A 12,782-nucleotide genomic window follows, 5' to 3' on the forward strand; every position below is an offset into this window, starting at 1 on the left:
TGGCAAGAGATCAACAAAATATGATGTAATGATTTCTGTTCATCCTCTGTAGAATGTACTGAATAAAATAATACTGGTTGTACTGAGTTAAAACTGGGAAAGTGATTGGTCCTTACTCCTGAAGAGCAATTGAACTTTAATAACTAAAGCTGTCATTATGATTGTCATAGTGTTGTCATAGATGTAGTGATGTAGAGTGAGGTCCTTTTAAGTGTGTTCATGTTTGATGTTGTCTTACACAAGATAGACTGTGACACATATCAATGTTTCAGGTACAGCTAAAGTGGATTCCCTTCGGATCTTTAGAGGAGCACTTAAACATCCAACTACAATCCAATGCAACAAGCTCTTAATAAATCCAGCACTCATTAAAATTCATTAGAATAAATGAAATGGCAGATCCAAGTCAGTGGCGTGCAGCTGTATTTACTGATAACGCATTCATATCCAAGAGAACAATCAGAAAGACTTTTATCAGCAAGAGACACTATGTTCCTGCTGAGAGCATAAACATCTCTACTCTTAATAGAGTGGGTTCTCCTTTCCCTCTGTCCAGTGAGGAAAACAACTCCCCTACAAGTTGTGACAGGGAGTTGATTTACATGAGTCCAGAGATGCCAGCAGAATGGGGCCTCTCCAGTAGGTTTGCCGCGATGGGCGCTGAGGAAGAGAGAAGGCCATATTGCGGGGATGTCGGTTTATTTTGGCCGGGAAACCCTATGATGATAAAAGCTGAGCCGGCTGACCAGAGTGGCGGCACAGAGGCCGAACACAGCGATGAGCAAGAGGAGAAGAACTGTTCAATCACCCTGGAGGTGAAACACGAGAAGGACTGGGAAGATTCAGCCGGTCAAGAGGTGCTGGAAGACCTCCAAGAAATTACCACTGACGTCGATGATGTCCAGAGGACTGAAGAGGACAGTCCATACCCTCAATTCAAACCAGTTGCTAAACCAAGGACTAAAGTTTCCACGGTCTTTTCCACCATGAAGCGACGGGGAGTAGAGGGAGACACTGAGAACCGGCCCTACAAGTGTACATACTGTAACTGGGCCTTTAAGAAGTCCAGCAATCTTCTTAGCCATATAGAAACGCACAGTGGTCTGAAGCCACACGTGTGCAACCTGTGTGGGAAAGCTTACTCACACCAGGGTACCCTCCAGCAGCACAAACGCCTGCACACAGGTGAAAGACCTTACCACTGCCCTTTCTGCGACAAGACTTACATTTGGTCCTCAGATTACCGCAAACACATCCGTACTCACACCGGTGAGAAGCCCTACGTTTGTGAATCCTGCGGCAAAGACTTTGTACGTTCATCCGACCTGCGCAAGCACGAGCGTAACATGCATGTCAACGACAAGCCGTTCCCTTGCACTAAATGCGGTCAAACCTTCAACAAGCCACTGTCGTTGCTCCGGCACGAACGCACCCATTTGGGCGAACAACCGTTTATCTGCCCCGAATGCGGAAAGGCGTTTGCCATCGCAAGTCGCATGGCGGAACACCGGAAGATCCACGCCGGAATCAGGCCGTACGTCTGTCCCGTTTGCTCCAAAACGTTCACTAAGTCCTCCAACCTGATGGAACACCAAACTATTCACAGCGGTCTGCGGCCGTACAAGTGCTCCGAATGCGGCGTTGCTTTTGCGATGGCATCCCGTCTGGTACGCCATCAGCGCGTGCACACCGGGGAGAGGCCATACAGTTGTGGAGGCTGCGGAATGTCATTCAGCCGCTCTGCAGCGCTGAAACGACACCAGGAACAGCAGTGTGAGAAAAGCATCTTTGTGTGCGTAGATTGTGATAAGGCCTTCTCCTGTGATGCTGAGCTCTCTGAACATATGAAAAGTCATGCAAGCACGGTGCCTGCTAGTGCACCAGTACACTTACTCAACACACAGATCAACTTAACCCCAGCTCAACTCTAAACAACAAACCTAAACAATAACAAAAGAAAAAAAAAAACATCAAATAGAATTCTAGGAGCAGAATATTATTTTTTAAAAAAAGATCCTAAAAATAATTGTTATAGTATAGTATGTTACCCTTTTATGTTGAGTAATGGTTATGGAGGACTTAGTAGACACAGTGTGCCTACAGATGAAACAAAATGTGATGCTTATATGCCTGCCCACTCCTTTGTATGTCCAGTGATGATCTTTAATCCTACCCTGGGTACATCACTTTTGACCCAACTTTCTGGCAGTCAGCCAAACAGTTCCTAAAAAGTACTAAAATACATCTTAATGTCAAGCAGCGTCATGTGATAAACATCCAATCAGCTGTTGTCTGCAAACCTCAGTTCACTAGTAATTAGCTTCATTTATGCCACATACGTCATCACATTTCTCATGTAATATATTTTGCATATTGAAGATGCATTACAGACAAGTTCTGCTGAGCATGCATGCGATAGATCCTTCGAACCCAGACGGTGTGCCCGTGTCTGCATGCTGCAGTTAAAAAGCACCCTGGCCGCATCACGGATCATTACTCAACACCTCCTGTTTTATGCATTACAGTAGTCTGCAGCAGATTAACTGATAAACACTCCCTCAGCATGGGGTTTTCAATGTCACTTCATTTTATAATCTGGGTGTATACAGGCATTCATAACAAGACTTTTGACATTAAGCCAGTTATTAACATGCTCCAGAAATAAATTCCCTCTTCATAATGAATATCCATGGGAACGTGTAGACTACCATTCACAGGCTTTTTGATGTTAAGTTTCATCACCTGGCATGCCCGTGGGACCTACATCTGTTGGATTCATGCCTAGTGCAGCAGATTCTTTGTGTGTCCGAGGCTGCTGAAGAATCGTGTCAGAATGCAAGGAGTTATTTCAGTTGTCAGGACACCCCCCTCCCCTTCACCCTCTTACCCCTTGCCTTGTTAAATGCTACTAGTATGAATGCTAGCCACTATAATATGTTACTATTGCACCAGTTTTGGACAAGTTCCAATAGACATCTACCTGAAACCTTAAGACATTTGTCACTGTGTTATTATTTGCTCTCCTGTAGGTGTTGCTGTCATTATTTGCTAAATAATTAGATTTGTTGGTCAGTAAAATATTTATGTTGATACTATTTTGCGTATTGATGACGCTGCATCTTCTTCCATGTGTAAGGTTTTGCTGTATGACTTTAACATTCAACAGAAATATATTATAAAAAGTAGACAAATTCATGTGTTTGTATAATGTATTGTACAGTTACATAATTACGTTTAATGAAATTACAATTCAATTCTTCAAACTGCCATTTAATTTTGTTACATAATAAAAGCTGCCCAATATTTGATCCGTGACGTACGGTTTTTTTTTGTTGGTTTTTTTTTTTTTCCATTTTTATTTTCCATTGCTAATAGGTTTGAGAGAAGCATTAGTGTATATTAGGTGCTTCATTTGTGGGTCAGGACTTATCAATGTGTAGGCCTACAGTTTGTTGACATGGAATCTTTGGGATGACTGGGTCCTGCTTTCTACATGCCGAATAACTAGGATTTCCCAGAATGTCACAATCCTGCCAACACTTGGCAAACACTTGTGGAACTCAGTAGTGCAGCGTCGTGGTAAAAGGAGACAGCATGTGTCATGCTGTGACATTCCTCTGTCCTAATTGAAGGGGACTCTACTGCATGTTCATTAGCAATAAGTCTGTGCTTTTATAGATACAGAGTATATATGCATACATATGTATACAGATATATACATATATATATACATACACACACACACATACTCATATATATATGTGTGTGTGTGTGTGTTACATAAAACAGCACATTATGTTTTAACACAAAAACAGCAATCTTTAAACACTGAAAAACTATCTCTCGTTTTCTTTCTTAAATAGGCATCAATCAAGATGACAATTCTTAAATTAATGCATGTATTAAGATTATATTACAATAAATTATCCAAAATGATACACGTCTTTACAAATATTCAAAAGATGTACATACATTTAGCATTTAAGAAAAAAAACAATCTAGGCAGGAAGGATTGCAGTCTGTTTCAAGAAAACAAAACAATTATTTCACCAAGATATCGAAAACGAGGGTATCATTTAACAATAAGAGGTTTTGTGGCTGATTCTGAAGCACTTTATAATTGAGACAAGCTTTGTGTTTGGTGCCTAGGCTTAGCTGTCAAACTGTATAAGCGAAACTAATAAGCTCCTGGCAGTTGAATCTGTATTTTTATTGGCACATACTGCAGGCACGCTGTCCATGTAAGTGGACTGGTGTCAAAGATGAGGGCATACCCTGACCTTACTAACCTCTACACCCTTTCCAGCAGCACAAAACGTGACACTGCTTCTTATGACTACAGAGCATCTTCTATGTGTGCCCATTGTCTTTCATCTTTTTTTTTTCCACTGACTGTTTTCTGCACTCATCAAAACATTATGCAAAACAGGTCAAACTCAGGCATAAAGTACTGCAGAAATGTGAGAAAATATAGTATCAATGTAGTATCATTGGCTGATGCTGATTCAGGGTCACGTCTTTTGCCTTTTAAGAGTGGTTGGCCCAGTAAAACTGAGGTTGTGACTCATAGCCCAAACATATGTTTTGATGGTGATAAACTTCTACAGTGGAGCAGTCCTTGTACATTGGCCTTAAACATTCCCGGGGTAAATGTCACAATACCACAAGTAAACTCCCACAACATCCAGATAATACTGATTTAAAAAGGGGTGTCGAGAGACTTTACTACAGCTAATTTGACACGTGACTAATTGTGGTGTGACAACTGACTTGCCATGGTATAAGACTTGACTTGAAACGTTGTAAGAATCTACGGGGCGAGGACTGAGATGCTAGATTGTGGATTTTATGAGAATTCAATAGGAGGAATTGAGAACTCAGACATGAGGTGTTATGACAACTGACTGGGGGGTGGTGTTCGAATCAACAAGATCTATCATGACACTGGCTATGTGACATAGTTGCTATGCAACTTTCATTGCCCAACTAAGCTACAAATAAATTTTATTTACCAAGGTTTATATACCTTTATCAGACTCTTCTTGTTTTGTTTGCAGTTTGGGGGAGGGTTTTTAACAATAACGGCATGCATTCTTTCAGACATGCTGCTATACGATCAGTTGGCCAAAAATGATTAACATCAAAGTAACGCCCATCGCATCATTTTTTTAATTTGAAAAAAGAACATTTGTGTCCTTTGTGTGCAGAGAATAACAATACATTCTCCTGTCTTTGCTCAAAGCTCAACTTAAGGGAAAACCATGTTTAAAACAAGAGCATAACAACAATAAATGGAATAAAAAGATCATTCTAAAGTGGAACTTCTAAACTATTCCTAAAATGGAACAGCTACAGTCACAGAATAGCCTGAATAGCCAGAATAACCCAATTTCATCAATTTACATTACAACAAAAAAAAAATCTGTGATCTATTCCCTTGTAGTTTTTTAGTCTCTTGGCATAAATGAGTAAAGTGCTTTCCAAAAATGGTCAGGCCCCACCCTCATTTTTGGCCCCTCCTCTATGCATCTAAAAACCACCCCCAAGGCCCCGTAACTCCCACCCTCTTGGTCAACCTCAAACGTAATACCCCACTGTCAGCTTTGGGGTGGGGGTTATGAGTCTTCAGCTGTTCTGTTTCCTCAGTGAAAAAGGGAGAAAAGCAAGCCATTAAAAGCTCACTCAAGTCTCTGCTTTCCCAAAAGTATTTTGGTAGCCTATCACATGTCATGACAGTGCTGAAGGTTTGGAAGGGCAGTCAAAAAAAGAACTGTGCGAGGTGTCCTGGCTTTGGCATGCCGTAAGGTGACTTAGGTGTTGTCCCGTCTTGATGTTGGTTGTGGAGGCGTTTGTTTGAATGCGTTAGGGACGCTACCTGTTTAACAGCCCCTCATGTGTTAATGCCATAGTTTGACCTGGACTAAGGCCCCTGCATACAAGAGGAAGACAGACAGGAAGGCTGAGTTGAAGGTTTGTGTAGGTTAAACTCTGTGTGTCTGTGTGTGTGTGTGTGTGTGTGTGTGCGTGTGTGTGTGTGTGTACGCGATATGTCAGCATGCATGCACATGTTTGAGTGTGTGTGTGTGTGTGTGCGTACGCCTGCGTGACTTTGAGAGCTGGACTGTTGTAACATTACCTGGGAGATGGAGCCTCTGTGCTGACCCATCGTTTCACCCAAACGCTGCCCTGGAAGAAAACAGGGGTCAAATCACATCAGCAAAACTGTCCACAGTTTCAACACACCCAGACTGATGACCAAAACTCCAGTGCTTAAGCATTATTATTCCAGTAAAACGTTTTATGTGCAGTTACTGAAGCAAACAGCTTGTAATACACCCAGATACAAGACATAATTATAGCCGAGATCATAAAATAGTCATAGTATATCTGTAACCAAAGGCAACACCTTAAACACAGACCTCTGAGAGCAGGGTGAGGCAGCATGTGAACATGTGAATTGGGCTTACTCTTTTTCTAAAAGTTAAAAAAAAATCAATCCTACATCCCTGCCATAATAAATACACTCATATCCCTTTTGCAATTTAATTATGGTCAATTATTTCACTGCTAATCAATAACAGGAAAAAAAAACTAAACAGAAGTACAAAAAAAGTTGCTATAATGCCTGGTGAACACGTAAGGTTAGGCACATAAAATTCATTTCTAAATGCAAGATTTAATGTACACAAAGGTTTTTTTTGTTTTTTTTTTTTTTCAAAAAGGCCCGCTTGGAATGTCCCAAATAAAAGTTCATTTAATGGATTTTGTAGCATCATCAAAACAATAAGAGGGTAAATTAATGCGGGTGACAAACTGAGCTGGCTAAAATTTGGAGAGAAAAAGGAAGGATTATGACCTCTGGAGGGCATCCTACTAAATTGTAACATCACAGAAGAACTGATACAGTTCACTTTGCAGAGCAAAAAACCGATCTCAGAGTGACCTGGATGGCAGCATAGTCACCTTGCACCGGCTTTCACAGGCTTATCCATATGATTCTCAGTCCGGTCACAGCACAAATTAACACTCACCGGCTTTCCTGGAGAAGGGGTTGACACCGGCAGGCGGAGGGTGGGACAGACCCGTACCACGAGATCCCATTGGCACAGGTGGGGGAGAGACAGTGAGAGAGGGGTTGGGTGTCACCTCCTGACAAAAAGCATACACACACACGCAAAAAAAAACATCTGTTATATGACCTAAGACAGCAGGGGTTAAGCCACAGATCTCATACAAGCTAATTCAAGCACATAGCACTTTCAGGATATCCGCCAGTTCGTAATTGGCTGCATGTCTGGCAAATCTGTTACGTCGAAACCATTTGCCCCAATGCTAAAAAAATGACCCGTCACTTTCTCAGTACCAAGGGCATTTGGTACTTCTTTAACTGAGGAGCTCAGCCATGTCTAACTACTCTATGACTAAATTAGACATAGTTTTATATCAGACTGCTGTGTTCTACTTTTATCTCAGACTAAATAATATTGAAAGTACTGTTCTGAAGGTTGGGATCTAATGTTATAAAAAATAGCTGTCTCTAGATGCTGCTTTTTTTGCACAAAGACTGACCTGATAAAGAAATAATGAGTTTGCATGCATAGATTTACATAGTCTGACACTGCATTACTGGTATAAACCATCACTGCTATAGTCTACACTCAAGTCCTACGGCATGATTACCCTGGGAGCTGGATTAATGTCTTTCTTCTCCTCCTTCGGGGGTTCTTTCGATTTGGACCAGAACCAGCCACTGAACCATCCGGGTTTCTGGTTAGAGAGAGGGTCATTTTTAAACAGGATGAATAAGAGCAAGAAGAAGGTGATGTGTACATCGAGATGCGAAACGATTAAAGCAGGTCCTCCCACCTTCTCTGGTTGAGCGTTAAACTTCTCTTTCTCTTTCCCCTTCTCCCTCTCCTCATGCTGCACCTCCTGTCCCTGTCTGACACCTCCAAGCACACTCACGTTACCACTGACACCCATCTTTTGGACAGAAACACAAAGAACAAAGCAACCGGCAACTACTTTAAATCGTGCTGAAATAATCTGTGGTGTATCTTAAATGTAAACTAATGTCTTTTAAGAGATGGGGGACTAAAATAATGAAGTTTGGTTAATCTGTAAAACGTTTGAATATACAAGAGGCAAAACAGGCTCCACGATTATCTGAGAGAAACGACAAAAGCTAAACAATCGTTTTCTCACCGTGTCTTTTTCAGCAGAACACTCAAGACCTAGAAAAAAGCAAGTAATGAGTGCACATTTCCCTTAAACTTTTCATCAGAACATACAGCAATATTTAGACAGCAAATACAGACAAAACTTGATGCACCTTAACTGAAATACAACACAAAACATTCGAGTCTTTCTGTCTATCTTTACCTGATGTGAAGGGCCCGGTCTGTGCGGTCATGGGGGCTGCAGGCTGTTGGTAGGGCCCATTCATGTAGTAAGGGCCGGGGTCCTGGCTCGGAGGCATTGGGGAGGATGGATCTCCTGATGTGACCACGGTGCCTTCAGACACCTCAGGCTGTGTGTGGAATGGGGGCATAGCCATTTGGGCTGGATATGTGGGAACTGAGCCATAAACTGGAGGGGCTTGGTCTACTGGGGCATAAGTCTGGTGTGTTGGATCCATTGGGGAGTATGTCTGTTCCTGTGGAGGATAAGTCTGATCCAGCGGGGTGTATGACTGATATGTAGGGGCTTCTTCGTTGCCTTCGTGATGGATGCCAATCAAGCTTGAGTTCTGGACAAAAGAATGCATCTCTCCATGACCGGAGAGAGCTTCTGTGTTCAGATCTAGATCAAAGTGGGAAGAAGAAAAGAAGTCTTGAGTTTTTTTCATATAAAACTTGATGCTGAGGAGCTGTTAAGGAGCTAAGTGACATTATTTCTCTTTCTTCTAAAAATACAACACTACTCTTATCACAGGAAAACTGTGTGGTATTGTGGGAAAAATACAATATATAGCTTCTATCGAACATCATAGCATTTATCTTGTGCCCATTCTTGTCATGATTTCGATGACTGTAATTATAGAGGCAGCGTTGAAACCAAGAATGCGTATTATCCTATTCAATGGAAATTGTGCATCCTCTATGTTTTGCTCATGGTTCTACTACCTGCTCTACAGTCAGTTTAACCATTCTGCCACCTAGTGGACACAGCAGCACTGCACAGGAGTTCACATCTGAGCACAGAAGAACAAACTGGCTTACCTGAGTTTTCTTGGCACTCGGCATGTGTCCAGGAGCCTTGCTCCAAAGGTGTCTGGTACATATCGCTACAGCCGTAGCTCTCCACCTGGACACAAAGGCATGTTTAACTCTGAGAATATTTCATCTGCTTTTTTTTTATATTTAATTTTGATTGACATCTCAAGGGTTATGAAACCAGCGGCCAGAACTGTGACAGAAATACTGGAAGCTCTGGGGAGAGTGGGTTTACAGCGGGTCACTTTAGGTTATACAGATTCACTGACTACATAAGATGTAATAAGACACCATAGAGCATATCTTATGCGAGACATCTTCGTGTCTTGTTACAAGGAAAGTTGGCCAAAGCTCCTCAGACAACTAAGCACATTTGATGAAGGTCAAATATAATGTCCAAATACAATGTCTACACAGTAACTCAAGGAAGAATTCTACATCCCTTTGAAACATCGCCATCGCCATAAACAAATGTGGCTTTTGCTATTTTTGAACTTCAGATTCTTGGACTCTTTACAGGAAATAAATCAGCTTCCTATAGAGCCGGGGTCACCTGTGTGCCATGCTGCTTATGACGCAGCCACTGCAGCCAGTCTGGGTCAGTGACAGGAATGTCCACGCCTGTATCGCTGAGCTGTGATTCCGACTGCGTTAGCCTTTCAGCCAGCTGTAAGGACAAACCGTGCAGATTTATACATCACACACACACACACACACACACTGCACACACTAGACTATACGAACATACACTTACTTACACACACACACACACACACACTCACACTCACACACACACACACACACACACACACAACATGTGTATATTTTCAGAGGCTGACCACGGGCTCAAATAATCTTGTGTAATAATGAGTGTTCGCGTTTATTTGCGCATGTGCATGTGCATTACCTTGATAACCTCTCTCAGCAGCACCATATGAGGCTCTTCCATTCTAAGTAAAGCTTTTCCCACCACTTCACAGTAGTGGAAGGCCAGAGAGACCAGGCCGCAGTCCAGCAGCCGACAGGCATACAGAAACTTATACACCTGCACACAAAAACACTCAGCCAATTACAACCAAACAAACAAAGCATGTCACAACATCGCGTTGGCCTCGATTAAAAAAACAGCCTGAAACAACAAGAACATTTAGTCTGCGTTCATCTGTACAGCTGTGGCTCTAAATTAGAAGCAACCGAAGACTCTCTTGCATAATCAGCATAATAGTATGGTGATAATAATGATTCATTGATGGAACTGGATACATACATTTCTGTACCAATTCTAGCTATTTTCAAAGACTAGACCTTGAACATAGACTTACATTACACAATACAGTAACATACACAGTACAGTAATAATAGCAGGTGTTGTGCAATGAGCACATTTAACCTGGGAAAAAGAAAATACCAGTGTAGAGGTAATTACCTTATCTGGTTAGGGTAATTATGCCATTTCTTTTAAACAGTGCTTAAATATTTATCACACGTGTGATTTCACCTGAAAGGATGGAATGATGAAGGAGGGGTCACCCAGTCTCTGAGAGAATTCAAACACCTCTGTGCAGCGAATGATGGAGCTCTGACAGAACCGGCCGAACGGAAGACTGAAAGGAAAAGCGTGTTATCATGTTTTATCACACGGGTCCAGAACTGAAATCACTGTAGCTCTACCATGTATTCCCAGCACAGTATTTCTAATGAGGGTTGAGAATGTAGAACGTCTGAAAAATAAAAGTGTTGAACCTAAAAAAAGGTGTTGTCATTCCAAGTTCAAGGACCCAAACTGACTGCACTTTTCCCTTTGTCTAAGACAAATAATACCACAAATAATCTTCATTATTGGCCCAATGGTGTGTACTTGCGTGTGTGTGTGTGTGTGTGTGTGTGTGTATGTATATATGTATATGTATATGTATATGTATATATATATGTGTGTGTATATGTATGTGTGTATGTATATATATATGTGTGTGTGTGTGTGTGTGTGTGTGTGTGTATGTATATATGTATGTATGTATGTATATATACAATTTTCTTTAATACAGAGACACATATGCATGAATAAGACAAGATACTTTTTGGTTCTGTGGCAACAGAATCTAGTTCTTTATATAAAGGTATGCCATTGTTTTAAAAAGCTGGCGGTGATTAGCTGTAGTACGGCTGGTTTACCTGTTACTGCTCCCCAGAAGCACCAGACGCTCGGTCTTGTTGGTGTACACACCAAATGGAACATGGGCAGTGAGGTAGCAGATATGGGCTGCATGCAGCAGGCCTCTGGACGCTGCCAAATGCACAACACCGAATATAAGACCAGCTGTCAGACAGCATGAGAGTCCACAAATTATTATGTCATGTGCAAGGCGAGAGAAACCAGATAAGGTTTACAGATGAGAAAGGCATGGACAACTTATTCTGTGCCATAACCACCAAAGAGACCCAAGAGCTTTGTAATCCCCAAGTACTTAAAATTATTAATATACCAGAATTGGTAATAAATCAAAATTCAAAGGCTGGCAGCTCAAGTTCTTAGAAATGTAAGCCTTGGAGAAACCAGACAAGACTTCAATGGCCACTTTTTCTCTCTCTCTCTCTCTTTTACAATGATCCATACCAAGAGTGTCCCCCATGGTGATTATGGACCTGCGGTGACAAAAGCCGTCTCCTGTTTCATTAGACAGCATGACAGCCAGATGCTGTCTCCAGTCCCCCCAGCGGTCAGGACTGTAACACTGCAGAGAGAGAGAGAGACAGAGAGAGAGGGAGAGACAGAGAGAGAGACAGAGAGAGAGACAGAGAGAGATTAAAAGAAGTCTCCACTACACATAGTACAGTGTGCTGTTACACCCTACTGTGTAGCATTAAGTTGGAACATGTAAAGTTACTTGCAGCTATGTTGCTATTTATTTAGTTGAGGCGATTCAGTCACAGTTACATGATACTCACTTGTGCTCAGTCACACACGTTGAGTAACATTGCACTGGACTGTGTTAATTCATTTCCAGGTCTGTCCCTGATTGTGTTGCCAACTTCTGTTGTGTTGTATCTTGTATTATTCAGTCATTTCTATTGTGTAGCATTGTGCTGCAGTGTGCCTATTCTGCTGCTGTGTTTTGCTATGAATGAAATCACCTCCTACGGTTAAATCATTCCGCACAATGTTATTTATAGTATAATATCTATTCTTATGCATTATAACAAGCATTATAATCACTGTAACAATACAGAATGAAAGGTAAGGTCTTCAGTACTGTCGAAGACAAATACAGGTGAGGATTTCTTATTGTGATACCGTAGCAACAGCTGGAATTCTTCCAGAAAGCAGCTGGAAGAGCGTTTGGAGGGGATCACCAGGAGCAAGATTTCCTGTGAACCTGTCACATACACACACACACACACAGACACATATACAGAGAGAAAGAGAGAGAGAGCAATCATGAATTGCAAAGAGAATCCATGTACATATAATTTATACAAACACACAGTGCCATGCATAGTTCTTTGACATGGCTGATGATCCAGAGTTACCTAACAGAGACAGTGTGTTGAGCAGTATGCTTATTCAAA

General features: G+C 41.6%; 2 protein-coding genes across 3 annotated transcripts in view; one reads left to right on the forward strand and one right to left on the reverse strand.

Annotated features, from left to right (window-relative positions):
* The first annotated feature begins 653 nt into the window (after positions 1-653).
* znf648 (zinc finger protein 648) lies at positions 654-1,931 on the forward strand. The gene has a single exon (XM_030791067.1). The coding sequence runs from the start codon at positions 654-656 to the stop codon at positions 1,929-1,931; it is 1,278 nt and encodes a 425-aa protein (XP_030646927.1).
* A 1,895-nt stretch (positions 1,932-3,826) lies between these two features.
* sec16b (SEC16 homolog B, endoplasmic reticulum export factor) overlaps positions 3,827-12,782 on the reverse strand; it is a 14,567-nt gene continuing 5,611 nt past the window's right edge. For both annotated transcript variants that reach the window (XM_030791555.1, XM_030791556.1), the window contains exons 12-25: positions 12,508-12,589; positions 11,830-11,947; positions 11,388-11,499; positions 10,714-10,819; positions 10,123-10,260; positions 9,769-9,882; positions 9,222-9,306; positions 8,383-8,802; positions 8,206-8,234; positions 7,867-7,983; positions 7,681-7,767; positions 7,032-7,149; positions 6,137-6,186; positions 3,827-5,929 (exon numbers count right to left, since the gene is read on the reverse strand). In XM_030791555.1, coding sequence (XP_030647415.1) covers positions 5,921-5,929; positions 6,137-6,186; positions 7,032-7,149; positions 7,681-7,767; positions 7,867-7,983; positions 8,206-8,234; positions 8,383-8,802; positions 9,222-9,306; positions 9,769-9,882; positions 10,123-10,260; positions 10,714-10,819; positions 11,388-11,499; positions 11,830-11,947; positions 12,508-12,589 — 1,585 coding nt within the window. In that variant the 3' untranslated portion in view covers positions 3,827-5,920. The remainder of the gene's footprint in view (positions 5,930-6,136; positions 6,187-7,031; positions 7,150-7,680; positions 7,768-7,866; positions 7,984-8,205; positions 8,235-8,382; positions 8,803-9,221; positions 9,307-9,768; positions 9,883-10,122; positions 10,261-10,713; positions 10,820-11,387; positions 11,500-11,829; positions 11,948-12,507; positions 12,590-12,782) is intronic.

The sequence above is a fragment of the Chanos chanos genome, chromosome 14 (assembly GCF_902362185.1).
Source record: "Chanos chanos chromosome 14, fChaCha1.1, whole genome shotgun sequence".
Classification (NCBI taxonomy): domain Eukaryota; kingdom Metazoa; phylum Chordata; class Actinopteri; order Gonorynchiformes; family Chanidae; genus Chanos; species Chanos chanos.

Coding starts and splice junctions, on each gene's coding strand:
- znf648 (XM_030791067.1), top strand. CDS start 654: ATGGGCGCTGAGGAAGAGAGAAGGCCATATTGCGGGGATGTCGGTTTA.